Here is a 14,682-nt window from a genome sequence, read left to right as displayed (position 1 = left end):
GAACGGTCCCGCCAATATTGGCAACTTACACACTCGCTCACCTCACAGTCACAGTCTACACACACAGCACTGCCATTACATTGCAAACTACGATACAGTACAAGTCATGCCAGTACATCTTATCAAATTATGATCTGTCTTTCCCAGCGTAGGAGGAAGAAACATTCACATTTCTTGCATCACAATCTCAAAATCACTTTCAGAAATTTGATGTCTTAGCATGAATTTTGGATACGGGATTATAGGAAGGTTTAAGAAACAAAGAAATTGACATTTTTTCCAGTTGTTTTTTACGGCTTCGTGCCGTCTCTCTCGTGCGTGGTTGACATGGTATCTTATGAAAAGCAAACAGGAAAGAAAAAAACAAGCTGGCGCGAAACGGGACTTTGAATAGCGCCAGCTTAAGTCGCACTAGCACTGTAACCACATTACAACGCAATCTCTAAGCTCACTCAACTCTCGCTCAGCGGTGACAAAATATTACCGAGTATGCTTGGCGTCTCTTTTAAATTAGTCAGGGAACTTCACTACTTTGAATCGAGAATAAAGTCAAAATTAGTGTCATGAAAGTGAGTGCGTTTGTTATGGACACCATTTAAGTAATATTGCAATAATTGCTTCCCATTACCCGCGGCTCATACCCCTCTAAACGACATTGCCTGGGCGGCTACGCCCGGCCACTCGATGTGTTGTGAACTGGCAGACATCGTACATGTACGGGAGGGGTTACGGCGGGCTGGCTCAGACCCGTCACCGTGTATAAACCGCACCCCCGACTTTTGCTTCTACCCCGCCGAGAAAAAGGTGCGGTTAATACACCGTTACTTACGGTAAGCAGAAATCATATGCAAGAAAACTTATCCAGACAACATTCCATTTTTATAACAGATATTACTTGATTCAGTTGCCTCCAATGAAATCTCTTGTTGTTTTACAAACTTGGTCCATGTTTCCTGTGGACGGTGAATCCTCTCGTATCTCCCATACCATTCATGCACAGAAGTCTAACCTCCCACTTTCCAGATTCATGTATGCTGCATTAATGTTAATATACATGGCAATGACTCCAGTTTGTCACTGGTCCTAGCTCATCAATAAACCCAGTCTCACCAACATAACCGACAAGACAGTATGTCATTGGAGATAAAGGTAATACCTTTGGTTGGTCTGGAGTCAGTATCACCAGTGTGACTATGGCTTTACCCTTGCAAAATCTATTTGTAGCAGTGGTATTCTTTAGACCTGTCATCAACCAAACACCCTCAATAATAGAAAAAAAAACTCCTCTGACAATTGCCCTAGCCAGGCTAGCTTGGTATCATCAAGGTTAAGCATGAAGATTGATTGAAGACAAACAATTGTCTTTGATCAGGATGATGAAAGGATTAACAAGAATGCATTTCTTCATCTGTGGTTGACCACAATCATCATCCATGGCTACCAAGGTTTGTTTCTTCTCTTGTCAATCATCCAACTTAAGGCACAGTCTCACTTAACCTTTTTGGGGCTACAAATGAGAAAAGCTGTTGTAAAATGCATTAGTTCAAATGATGGTTTCACCTTTTCTCTGTTGAGAACACTTACTGTAAATCAGAGAGCTAGATTTCAGGTGGAAATTCCCCAAAATGGGGATTCGAGGGGGGGGGGATCTACCATATCACAAAACCGAGTAATTTAAACTGTCTACATGTTTCATTCCTGATTTCTAAACCATTGCCAATGAACATTTTGGCATAAACCATTTACAACAAGAAAGGATCACCAGTCGTTCTTAAAGTTGCTCTTAACTTACCAACAGCTTTATGAAACACCCACCTGGTATGACAACAACACAGAGTAAAGGAAAACAAAGTCTGTATAAAAACTCATACAATCTACAATTGCAAATTTCCAAACCATTGATTAGTGAACATTACATGTGATGAAGTGACCTTTAAAAGGTGTAGGACAGTGGCATAGCATTCGCATACTATAACTGAGAAATCATTCTCGAGCAACTGGGAGTAATTAAAGCCATGTCTGCAACAAAGGAAGACCAAATGATATCAATTTCAAACTCAGAAATCAATATATCCAAAGGAAAATACATCCAAAGAGATGACAGAAACCCACATCCCTCCTATCTGAAACAGTTCTAATATAAACAATATTCTTAACATTCAGAATTAACAAATAAAAAAGTTTTTTCTTGGAAAGAAATAGGTCTAGTGTTGTAATCCCTTTTGTTATCATGAATCATTCTGCACAAGTTTAGAAGTACACTTCCACAACTTGAAATTAGTGGCAAAGTAATATCAATTCTACAAAAATGTTGAATAGCCCAGCCTACAACCTTGTGCAAGGTTTATTTCTGGAATATAGTTGAAATGTCATGTTCTTGCCGATTTGAAAAATCTTGACTACACGGCAGTGTAGTGCAGCTGCAGCATTTTGAGAGAATACATGCTTTCCACAGCAACCATGACAAAATGGCTCCTACATACATAGCCTCCTATACAAACGTACACGCACAAACCTTGTGCTATACACGTGGAAAAGATCTACTCCAGTTTCAACTTACTCCTGCTGCCTTTCTCCCTAACAATTAGAATTGACCTCATTCAGGTGAACCTCAGGTCAACGAGATGATGACGCAGATGGAAGAGAGAGAGAGAGAGAGGGGAAGGCACAATAGTGAGTGTACATTGTAGTCAGGTCAAGGACGTTTTTTCTTGGGCTCAAAAGTGTTATTTTGCTCTAAAAAATGGGGCAAGTAACTAACCGCTATACTTCCCCCTCTCTCTCTCTCATAAAAAAAAGGAACCAACTTTCTCAGTTTTATATAATGACTCATTAATCACTGAGGTGGGTTGGCTCTTACACTCTTTGAAATCTTGCCAAAAAAATCTTCTGCGAACTTGACCCCAATTCTGAGAAGGTTGTGTTAGCAAACAGATGCCATAATTCATGCCATTGTCAGGTTTACTGAGGCAAGTATGGAAAAGTAAATTGGGGCACAAATCTATTATTGTGGATATTACTGGGAGAGCCTTAGGTATTAAGAAAACAGGAAAAAATTGGATAATTTGGTACTACAACAATTAATTTTTGGAAGCAAAACATCTGAAATATCGTCTCACTAGGTTATGAATTGAATTTTGCACTATATCACTACCTATGTTGTTACCATGCAATTCTTTTCCCAAAAAAGTTTTACCCCTCTAACGTTTGACTAAAAGATTGTCAATATTCTAATTAGTATGGCCTTTATATACCGAAGAGCCCTGTGCCGGCCACACAGAAACGTTAGCCTAACAGAGCACTAACAGTAAGCCCAGTCACATCATTCGGATTGTGAAGTCAAAACATTTATTTTAATGTGTAAGTAATGCATTGTTGTAACATTAGGCATCGCTGCCACATTACCGGTTGTAACAGGTCCTGTGTTAGCATACTGTTAGCACTAACAACGTTTCTGTGTCGTCAGTACTGATCTTTAAGCTGGCCGTTGTGGAATTTTACCATAGACAAAACTCATGGCAATGACATATGATGTAAATGGCAAATTTTGGTACAGGTGGATCCAAGTGTGAATTTGGTCTTACAAAAATCCATAGATATTTCTAAATAGATTTGGCTATGTGAACAATCCTATTTCCTTTTATTCATTTTCATATAATCATACATGTATATCTAACGTGAAGGTGAATATAAATTACTTTGATACTCTGGTTCACCCAATGATGTTAATATGCCGGATCTTCCAATTCTAATTTCCTGTTGATTACTACTAGTATAGTATAAAGGAGAGTTTTAAAGATAAAATGAATGATCCAGTAGAATAGTTTCCGACCTTTATTAACCTAGATCGGAAGGAGGAAAATGGAAGAAACATATAGCGGAGCCTAGAGGCCATTGACATAGCACATGCCTGAACGTAAGCGAAACCGGCGCTGTTGAACTCCAGCGCAGCGCACACACATACACCCAACAGAGAGAGGCAAGAGCACAATGGAAAGGCTTTGCAACGAAGAGTAACATTCACAGAGGATCAATGACATCATGAATCTATTCAAGGGCAATGACTTTCTGAACTTGCATGACACCTGGCACAAAAGAACACAATATCCATCTGGTATTTAGAGCAAAGACCTTTTAATTGACATGAAGAGACATTTCATGATTCCTTGATCTGACTGAAAAGGCAGGGATTGGAGATAGTGACGCGCTGTTTGCCGTGGAGAGAGATTTGAAAAGATGAGAGAATAATTACATTACATCTCTTTGACATTTCCCAATATGTTTAGAGCTTAGGGATTTCAATGGTGTGGTGCGTATGATTTGAATAACATGAATGTGAGGAGTCGTTAAACTCTATTCAAGTTCATAAACGAGTTTGAGCATCTATGTTGGATAGCTTAAGGGGTGACAAGACAACCCTAGCTGCCTCACTGATATGCAATACTTGTACTGATTGAAGACTGAAGAGCAGTGACAAATTGATGAAAAATCGTTTAAATTCAAGCAAAACGGAGCAGCACTGCCGTTTTGTGAACTTTCAAAAGAAAAGCAAGAAAGATATTGAACAGGAAAATCAGTGCCAACATGTGCATTCGTTTGGATAATATTGTGAACTCTAATTCATCCCCTTTAATTTAATGTAATTTCAAGCTCTTGTGTCTTTCAACACTAGACACATAACTTTATCTTTAAAAATATAGCATTGATTACTTCTTGCAGCGCCCCTTGAATTGTTCCACACTAGACACATAACAACTTTATCTTTCAAAATATAGCATTGATTACTTCTTGCAGCGCCCCTTGAATAGTTCCACAGCAACCAATAGGCCACCGACCATCGTTTGAGAGGCGATATTATATGTCATCAGTAAAATCAATGTTAAATATGGTGTAGCCAGTGTAAGGAACATACCTGCTGGTCACATTTGATCTACGGCGGCCGTACGGCGAGTCGAAAACAGCCGTTTTATTCATTTTTATTCAGACCACCTATGTTTAGCTGGTACGAAAATGTTAAAACGGCTGTTTTCGACTCGCCGTACGGCCGCCGTAGAACAAATGTGACCATGGTGTAAGGAACATATTTCCTGCTGGTATTACCATCAATCACAATCAAATGAAGTTTTGCCTTGTATTTGATCTCACGCCACATCAAGTAGACAAAGGAATGACCAACACAAAAGAAACCATGGAACAAACAAATAGTGAATTTCACTGAAAACTGTTATAATCTACTGAAATCTTTGCATTTGATTGGCTCAAAGCCAAACTTGTTAGTGAAAAATCAGAGACAAGATGCTTCTGGCAACACTGCCCAGATCTTTACTCATCAAACAAGATATGCCCTTGCAATTTGAAGCAGAATGTTGGTTGCTTTGCTACAGTACAGGAGTTTCATAGAAGAAAAGTACAAAATGATAAGTGCATGTAGCTACATGTATATATTGTTCAGGTACTGAATATGAAAAAAAAACCCTAACATTTCAATATGATTTGCAGAATGCATTACTTGATATAAAAACATACAACAGATTAAATATTTACTATGTTGCCAGGCAGAATTTCCGTGTGCAACTGAATACCAGTGAAAATAATTCCTGTATAGTTTCATGGAAGTAGATTCCTGTTGATGAGAATAACATACCAATAGAAAGGGAGATCAAAAGTCTTTCCAAATCAATATATTCAAGTAAAAAGAAAGATTTCTGGGAAATTATGAAAACCACCAAATAAAAAAAATATCTGTAAATTGCAGACTGGATAGAAATCTATAGGAAGACAACTTGCAGATGACTGATAGATTCCAGTGAATGGCCTCCATCATAGAACTAAAATAATTATTATGTTAAAGGATCATTCACAGAATTAGCTTGTTAGGGTAAGTAGAAAAGGTTGCTAGGGTAAGTAGAAAAGGTTGCTAGGGTAAGTAGAAAAGGTCCCTTTCAAAAGAAAAATAGAACACATTGGAGAGATGGCTAAGTATATTAAAAAAAATCAATATTCAAGTTTCTAAAATAATCAATGCATGAAAAGAAAAATCACCAGTCACTACACTTTATATTGAGATCCTCAAGAACAATTCAAATTTATAAATGCTTTACCAAAGCTTTAGATGGGCTTTATAAGTACATGCACACAATTTTAAGAAAAAAAAAGATATACCTTGGATGTAGGCATATAAAGTTAATAATATATTTGCCTCTCAATGACTTCTCATGAAGAATTCCAAACACTTCTAACGGCGCTGTACAGCAAACTTTCATTATATATTCAAAAAAATATTCCATTAACTGATGACAAAAAAATGAAATGAAAAATATGCCATTGCCCTTTTTCTGCCCCTATGGAGTACAAAGTTAAGTCAGTCGTGTGTGCTGAGGTGAATTTTATTGTTGGCTTTCAGTAGAACAGGAAATCAAATCGTATTTCCTTTGTACTTATATCTAAATGGGCATGTGAAGAATATGTCGTAAGCTGAGTTTTCTTAAAATTTATGAGATCATTTCGTTTGATAATTACACAAGGAATACAGCTCAAAGAGAACAGAAATATCTGAGAATGGGTTAAAGGATAGCACAATGGTAATTAAAGATTTAAAATGAAGAGACAAGGTTAATAAATCAGATTCAAAAGTGATTAACATCTTTAAGTGCCAAAGCGAAGTAAAAAACAAACCTACAGCATCGTACAGCATTTGTATAATCTATTATGCTTTATTTATCAAATCAATGCCTGATGAAATTCATTCAGATAAAATGAATTCTGTTAATACTTGGCATAAAATGGTCAAAATGGATATATTCATACCCTATCTTTAACTCATGCTGTCCATCTCCTACAATACTCCATATATTTCAAATTGATCACAAGTATATCCAGTAAAGATCAGATTCCTTCCATCATTATAAAAATACATATAGGCCTATATAAGCCTCTACATATATATATAAATGTATATGAATGGTGTGATGGAAACAGCCTATTCTTCATAGTGCAAAGGCTATTGGAAATGCAAGTCACTATGCCTAGTGCAAACGAACGATTAACACTTTCTTGTAGCCATCCATGACCCGACCTACAAACGCTACACTATCAAAGAGAACATAAATGCAGAAATATCAAATAAAATTGAATCTGGATACATACCGATGTAAGTCAGAGCAATCACTGTATTATACCACCACTAAAATATGAAAAAGTCAAGTTCAATGGACACAAATTTGAAAGGTTTTCTGGCAGCAATAGTTGACCCCATGTGCCGCAAATCACGCGAGTTGGGCTTATGCCAAGAAACCTTTGGTCAGCGTTAGCCTGCATTATCCCTCCACACGTCATACCATTCATCAGGATTGCAGAAAAAAATAGACGGGGCTCCAATGGGGTAACGGTGAAGGGCAACAGTGGTATATACCCATCACTATAACTAAAATCTATGAAAAAACTGATGGTGCACAAAGCCTACGGACTTCCATTGCTCGAACCTCATGATGCCATTGGCAGTTAGAAGGGCGGATAACCTTTCAAAAACTGTGTGCACTGTGCTGTTGTACTGCTGGGGAGTGATGGTATACTCTGCAGTGCTATACTGTATACAAAAGACATACCTGGCAGAATGGTAGTGAAGGATGTTAGCTATACAAGCATCCTGTTTGTAATTTCTTTATTTTTCAGTCCTACAGGAATTTAACTCCATGGCATGCACATCATTATACTTTCTGAGATTGGGTCATATCAAAAGCAGTTAAAGTTTCTAAAGCTGATTCAATTTTGAATTGGGAGGAAAGCGGATGAATTCATTGTGTTGAATTATTCTTTCCCAGTAGGCGAGAGGCTTGCATGAATTTTGGGGTGAAATGTAGTACTGTACATGTGTTAAGGTTGCTTCCTAATCACTCTTGAGTTGTTCAAAAAATGGATTTTATCTTCTACTTGGACTCCCCTTCAAATAATTTCTTTTAATACAATATCAAATTGTATCCCCTCAAAAAAATTAAGGAACCAACAAAATTTTGCATTTAAGAAAAAATTACTTACATGCATAGCCTCTCCCTCTACCCTATCCCCCCCCCCCGCAAAAATAATTTTGCTCTGCTAGTACTATTTGAACCTAAAAAATATTCAAACCTCCAAAGAATCGGAATAACTGGAAATATTTCAAGCAGGTGGTATATTGTAATATATTGATTTATCCGTCATTGGCAGAAACCAGTTGTCCTTTTAACCCTTAGTGTGCATGAAGGATACATTTTGATAGGCAAGAATTTTAAAAATCTAAATTATATCCACATCAATCCAAATTGTTATCCCAAGTTTGGTTGACCGTTTCTTGTTCCATGTTCAACTATTTTTATGATGATACCTAAATGGGATATATACACTCACGATTTTAGTTCATTTTCACAAGCCGATTCTACACTACACGTGATTAGACCTACAAATTTATGTAGATCTACAAGCATTATGAAGTTTCTATGTATGGGGCCATGGTAATGGGAGGCACGGGTAGCCAGGCGGCTTCTAGAGAGTAAAAATTATTAACGTAAGGTTACTCTCATACGAAGCCAGGTCTTCCTTCTCATTGACCCATACAACGGAAGCCAAAACCTGAAACTTTCACCCCCGAGATTTCTACTTTCCTTCTATTAGATCTAGCCCTAAATCATGTACATGGGATAAAACTTCATTTCTGACAATTCTACGCTCTCGTGTAATTTTTGAACAAGAATTCATCAAAAAAATGAGAGAAATATTGTTGAAAGACGGAAGAGACTTGTCCGATGTTTACGCCGCCATCTTGTTTCCTATTGTTCTTAGCCAACATTACAGACGCGTGCGTCTGTAACGTTGAGAGCAACCTTACGTTAGTAAATGATTTTTACTCTCTAGAAGCCTCCTAGCTAGGCACGGGTGGTCAATGTGAAAGAAATATGCATTCTTCCATCCTCAAATTACAATTATCCTTTTAAAAAATCCACCATGGGATATGAGAACATTATCAGTACATAATGTAACCTTCCTCCTTCGCTGCTGTCAATGAGGAATGCATACTGCACAATTTAAATTTTCATGTAGCTACCATTAAAATGGTATATAGCCTTGGTCATTTTATAAGAAAGCAGGACAATGACACAGCAAAATGAGTATTTGACTACCATTGTTAGTAGAACTAAAGGTGACTTGTTCAAAGGTGCAATCTACCTGCATTGTTACAAAGATGGTGTCATTTACATCCAAAAGAATGTTATACCAGTGAGTAGATGATACTAATACATGTAACAGTCAAGGCAAGAGGAAATTTTATGAAAATGGCATTCATAAATTGCATGTCAAAATCAAGAATCCATACACACATATTGACCAATTCCTAAAGGGAATAAAAATACATGATTACTCACTCGTAATATTGACTTGAAAATGAAATGCAACATAATCTCCACGTAGAAGCAAACAAAGCTAAATATATCCCTTTTTGAGACACTGCATAGATAATACAAGCCCCACTGCTATCCATGTTACATTCAGCCAATGTAGTGAGAGAAGGTGACTGTTCCGCAACAAGGCTTCATGCAACCACCATTTGACGTCACAGTTTGGTCTGATATAAAGTGTGCCTGCCCACTCATTCAATATGATACTGAGGCCTGCCATGCTAAGGGTCTACAGCTAAAAGGACTGTCTAAAAAGTGCCAAGCCTTCAAATAATCCATTCCTGTGTGTATCCTGCAAGAATCTTTGAAATATTTCCAGAGATATCTGGTGGCTGAGTCTAGAACTGTAGCATCTGCTCACTATTCTTTTTCCTGTTAACTTCTTGTTCCTTAAAGATGTTTTCCATGAATGAATTCCCCTTTCCTTCTCACGCTTGAGTGACATTTTTCAAAACACTTCAGATGCACAAACAGTCTGATCTTCTAGACTGCTCAGACAGACTTTGTTTTTCATTGTCTACATTCTTTTTTTTTTCGAACAAATCCTCGTCTGGTGTAATCAATGCCTTTCCATTATAACACAAATGCTCCATAAGGCAAATAAATTCACAAACAAGGGAATGAACAAACCTTGTGGAATTTTAGTGGAATGTTTCAATGAAAGGCGTGAAGTTATTGATAAACTTTCACTAAAAATATTTTTTTTGAAACTTAGTTGCATAATATTTCATTGATAGCATCTATAGGCCTGTGCTGTCGAACTGAGCTTAGTTTGAATTAAAATGTCTGCTCTAGAAGAATATTATCCCCCCCATAAGATAATTAAGTTTCTGAGACTGAAATGACAGACTAGGTGCATGTTAAACACCAAGAACATAAAATGATGTCATACCATGGGTATCAGTTTGGAACAATAGGTCTGGACATCTCATTGACCAAACCTACCCAATGCCTTGACAAACAAAGGATGGTCCTTTTCAGTTCCTGCTTCTCATCTGTTGAATATGTGCTTTCACACCACTCTGATTAAGAAAATACTCTTTTCTGATCATGAATCGAATTCCATCCAAATCCAAAAGAAGTATTGTAGTGAACGCAAAGGATTAAGAACATCCCCTAACAAATCAACTACAAATTACAAAGTAGATATGTTCAAAATAAGAAATTAAGAGTGGTAGCATAGTAAGTGCACCCTTTCACCAGGAATTCACCTATGGATATGATTTCAAATTTGATGCAGCTCAAAATAATATGTCTTGGCAATAAAATAATTTATTTTGGGGTCTGCACCAATTTGTCATAAATAAGATATTTTACTCCTTGAGCAGGTGTGAAGGCAAATTTGAGGATTTCTCTTTGAACCACAAAACATTCAGGATAAATAGCTCTGCACAATGTCCATGATCCCTATACATGTAGATGTAGTCTTTGGTTGATAGCACTAGGGTTTTAAGACGTCTCTTCTCGCATCACTGATGAAAATCAATAATGCTCTAAGCATGTGACTATAACTATCTACATTACACACATCATATATGCTTCACAAATTCACATCTCATTCCCCACCCTCCCACATTAAATCCCAAGTCATTGAAACAATTATTTGCTGCATGGAATGACATTTGCACAGGTCAAACCATTGAACACTATAAGATTCAAAGCCAAAATGCCACAAAAGACAGGATATATAGGCTAAAGCAATGTAGCAAGTTTAGACTGGTGAGTTACAAAAAAATCCCTTGATATTTATTGAATTAAGTCCATAATTTAGGTTTATTCAAGATCACTTCTTTGTATGAATTTTCCATGCAAAAAGGTGTAAAAGTAAGTATTCTATAATAGGTCTAGACTACAATACAGACTTTAATATAATATATGTATCAATAAAATGCATGATTTCTCTCTTAGCTCAAATATAGCAGTGTATGCACCCATCGGCAACATGCCCGTCAAAAGCGCACATTTACATTTCTTCTCATTGCTAATCAAGCCCCTAAGGTACCATTGTGGACGGATGCTAATTATAATAGATGAATGAATAGATTGCACCAGTAGTAGTTATCCTACAATCCCTTTACAATTGAAGAGCCTCTAAAAGAATAGTTATTTTGATTATATCAACATAGTTTTGTCTATAAAATGGACCCTAGACTAATTGGGTAACCTTTATGGCAACATTTGCCAATAGTAGACGATGAGTAAATAAAAAAAATAAAATTGCATCTATGTTGAATTAATTTAATATAGGGGAATCCAACACAGTTGGAAAGAATTTATTCTGAAAAATGAAAGAAATTTGAACAAAATTGGAAGAAAAATAATATTGTTAAAAAAAAACGAAGGGCAAAAAAGGGTCAATGAATGTTTCTTTGTGCATGAATTAGATGAACCAGTCAAGACAGACTGAAGAAATGTGGTTAAATTCACAGAATATGTATAAAGTCGTAAATCTTTTCTTGGAATAAACAGTCTAAACCACATCTCAACGAAAATGAGCAACCTCAAACTTTCAAAGTCTAAAGCCTCAAATTTTAAAGCTTAACATACAAAACGAAACCAGAATATACAGGTTGTATAAATCCCTTTCAACTTTTCACCCCTCAATAAAAGACCTGGTTTGTAGGCATTTTCCCTGTATTGAAGTACATCACTTTCATTATGGGCCATGTCTGGGCCACAATTCCACGGAGAACTTTCGGTCAAAAACAGTGATATGAAAAGAAAATTAAATGCATGATTCACCTTGTTAATGTTTGATGAAACCAGACACAGAAATTTGTCCTTTTAAACTTTAATAAATCTATTAATGCTTCTCATTTGTTAAGTGGATATAACATCTTTATACAGCTTGAAATATTGTTCAATGTATAACCAACCCACACCCATGTCTAAGCCTGGTACGTCTAATATGCACTAAGTTGACAAGGGTGGTATATGATATTACATGATAAAGGTGACAAATATAATTAAACACTCAATGATAAAGGCAAAAATAGTGATTATAACACTGATAATAATAAAAGATATTGTATGATTAATCACATCGCTACAATCCAAAGAACCTCCATTTTTTTTATATAAACCTCCAGTTTTCAAGCCCTGACCCAATATTGATTGTGTGCAGTCTCACTCTTGAATTAAACACTCGTTTTGCCTCCAAGCACAGAGCTGCAGGCTGATGACATCACAGTGTGGTTTGGTGAAAATGCAATCGAGGATGTGAGAGCTAGAGAAACCCTTCTTTAGGGCTTGATCTCCGGATTTCTGAGAAATGCCAGTCAATGACCCAGCTAGGGCTGCAGTAGGTTAGGATATTATAAACAGTTCCTCATGATACTGCTCAAAGTAGGGGAGACCTCTTTGTTCACATTGGATGTGATAAATACAGATTTATTCTTTGAATTTGAAGGTTAAAAAAATGACTCAGGAGGCATTGAACTTGACATTCATCTACAATGTTATATATGCCTAAATGTAGTTGAGTAAATCGAAGGGCTTCATAGGAAGACAAACTATCCATAACTGACTGGGGTTTTCCTGTAATAAACAACTTTTGAAATCTACATTTTCTTGTATTGTAGTTCTGTACAGCTTTCCTTTCTTTACATCGCATCGACCCAAATCAAGCTAATCAATGCTAAACAAGTCCAGAGTAATTTTGTTCTTAAAGTTGCAACATCAGCTGGATTTTTTTTTCACTGCAACTGACTGTATTAACCACATCTGGATCAAGCGTGGCAACATGTTTTGCAATCTGAACAAAAGTGAATTACAGATGAGACAATTAAATAAATCAGATGCCATCAGAAAAAAAGGTTACACCAGAGATCATATGGAATGTCTATAGGAGATGTTTACCATACTTGATCAGAGTAAGATTTAACAAAACATTATCCAGTCCCATTGAAGCTTTCAAGTTCAAAAAGCTATCAATGCTTTCACTGCATACCAATCTGAAGACTAAACAAAACTCAGTAAACACTAATGCTAATGGGGGCAGAGAGGAAAATCTGTAGGCCTTCAACTAGATATAACGTGAGCAATTAGGGCCTACATAGTAGTTTTCGTTTTGAAAATCTTTATATCCTGTGCACCAATTGCTGTAGTGATCTTATCTACCAGTTATAAATCATCTACAAAAGTAAAAAAAGAAAAAGAAAACCTTCATGATATACTAGTTCTGGAAAAGAACTTGAAGAGAGGATGGCTTCCAGAAGATAGGCCTTTACCTTGCCACCCATGAGACTTTGTGTGACCTTGTGTGTCCCAAGTATCAGGTAACTGGACATGGCTTACAGGGGTTCCCATATGGCACAGGTCATGTGATCTGGAGCAGAAGGAATTAGATAATCCTGTTACCCCAAACACACTTGTCCTCATCAGGTCATGGGTTAGTCTACATGCATCAGGCAAAATCAACTCCAGTCATTTCATATAGGCCTACATATGGGCAGATATAGTCTGGGTAAAGGCTATATATTGGCGTCCACACTTATGCAGCAAATCAAATTTAGCAGAGCAAAGTGGATGAGGGGACATTCATGAAAGCTGCATTTAAAGGGGAAGTTCACCCTGAAGAAAACTTTGTTGTAAAAATAACAGAAAAAATAGTAAAAAAATATTGGTGAAGGTTTGAGGAAAATCCGTTAAAGAGTAAGAAAGTTATTAAAGTTCAAAGTTTTGGATTTGTGACGTCATAAACGAGCAGCTGCCCCATTTGTTATGTAATATAAAATGTATGAATTTCAAATTTTGTATGGTTCCAGATGACTTAAGTTTGTTTTCTATTAATGATTGGGTGTGAAATGATTTGTCTATTGGTATACAAAAGGTACAGTGAAATCCATTTTCAATTTTCTGAGAAAATGACATTTCCTTGATTTTTTACCATTCACTATGTAGGAATGCTGCTCGCATATGACGTCACAAATCAAATAATTGAAATTCTAATACCTTTTAATTATTTGATGAATTTTTCTCAAACCTTCGGCAATATTTTTCATTATTTTTTCTGCTATTTTTACAATCAACTTTTTGTCAGGGTGAACTTCCCCTTTAAGGCAAAATAAGCAAAATGGTCACTATGGACAGGCAAGTTTTATCAACAATCTGGGTGACCAATAAATACAGGTCATCAGCCACTAATACCCTTTTTACACAGGCTAAAATTTCCTTAACCCCGTACTATAGGTGGGGCTAAATTGCCATTTAGCCCCACCTATAGTACGGGGTTAAGCTTAGCCCACTTTCTTTT

The 14,682-nt window shown here is 36.6% G+C and overlaps 1 protein-coding gene across 1 annotated transcript in view; it reads right to left on the bottom strand.

Annotated features, from left to right (window-relative positions):
* Positions 1-1,249, bottom strand: part of LOC121406990 — a 28,854-nt gene extending 27,605 nt beyond the window's left edge. Inside the window, exons 1-2 of the mRNA XM_041597863.1 lie at positions 1,157-1,249; positions 896-1,004 (exon numbers count right to left, since the gene is read on the bottom strand). Of these exons, the coding sequence (XP_041453797.1) occupies positions 896-1,004; positions 1,157-1,249 (202 nt within the window). The remainder of the gene's footprint in view (positions 1-895; positions 1,005-1,156) is intronic.
* Positions 1,250-14,682: the final 13,433 nt, after the last annotated feature.

Source organism: Lytechinus variegatus, chromosome 2, assembly GCF_018143015.1.
Source record: "Lytechinus variegatus isolate NC3 chromosome 2, Lvar_3.0, whole genome shotgun sequence".
In the NCBI taxonomy this organism is placed as follows: domain Eukaryota; kingdom Metazoa; phylum Echinodermata; class Echinoidea; order Temnopleuroida; family Toxopneustidae; genus Lytechinus; species Lytechinus variegatus.
Note: the sequence above shows the minus strand (reverse complement) of the source record. Positions and strands in the feature narration are given on the sequence as shown.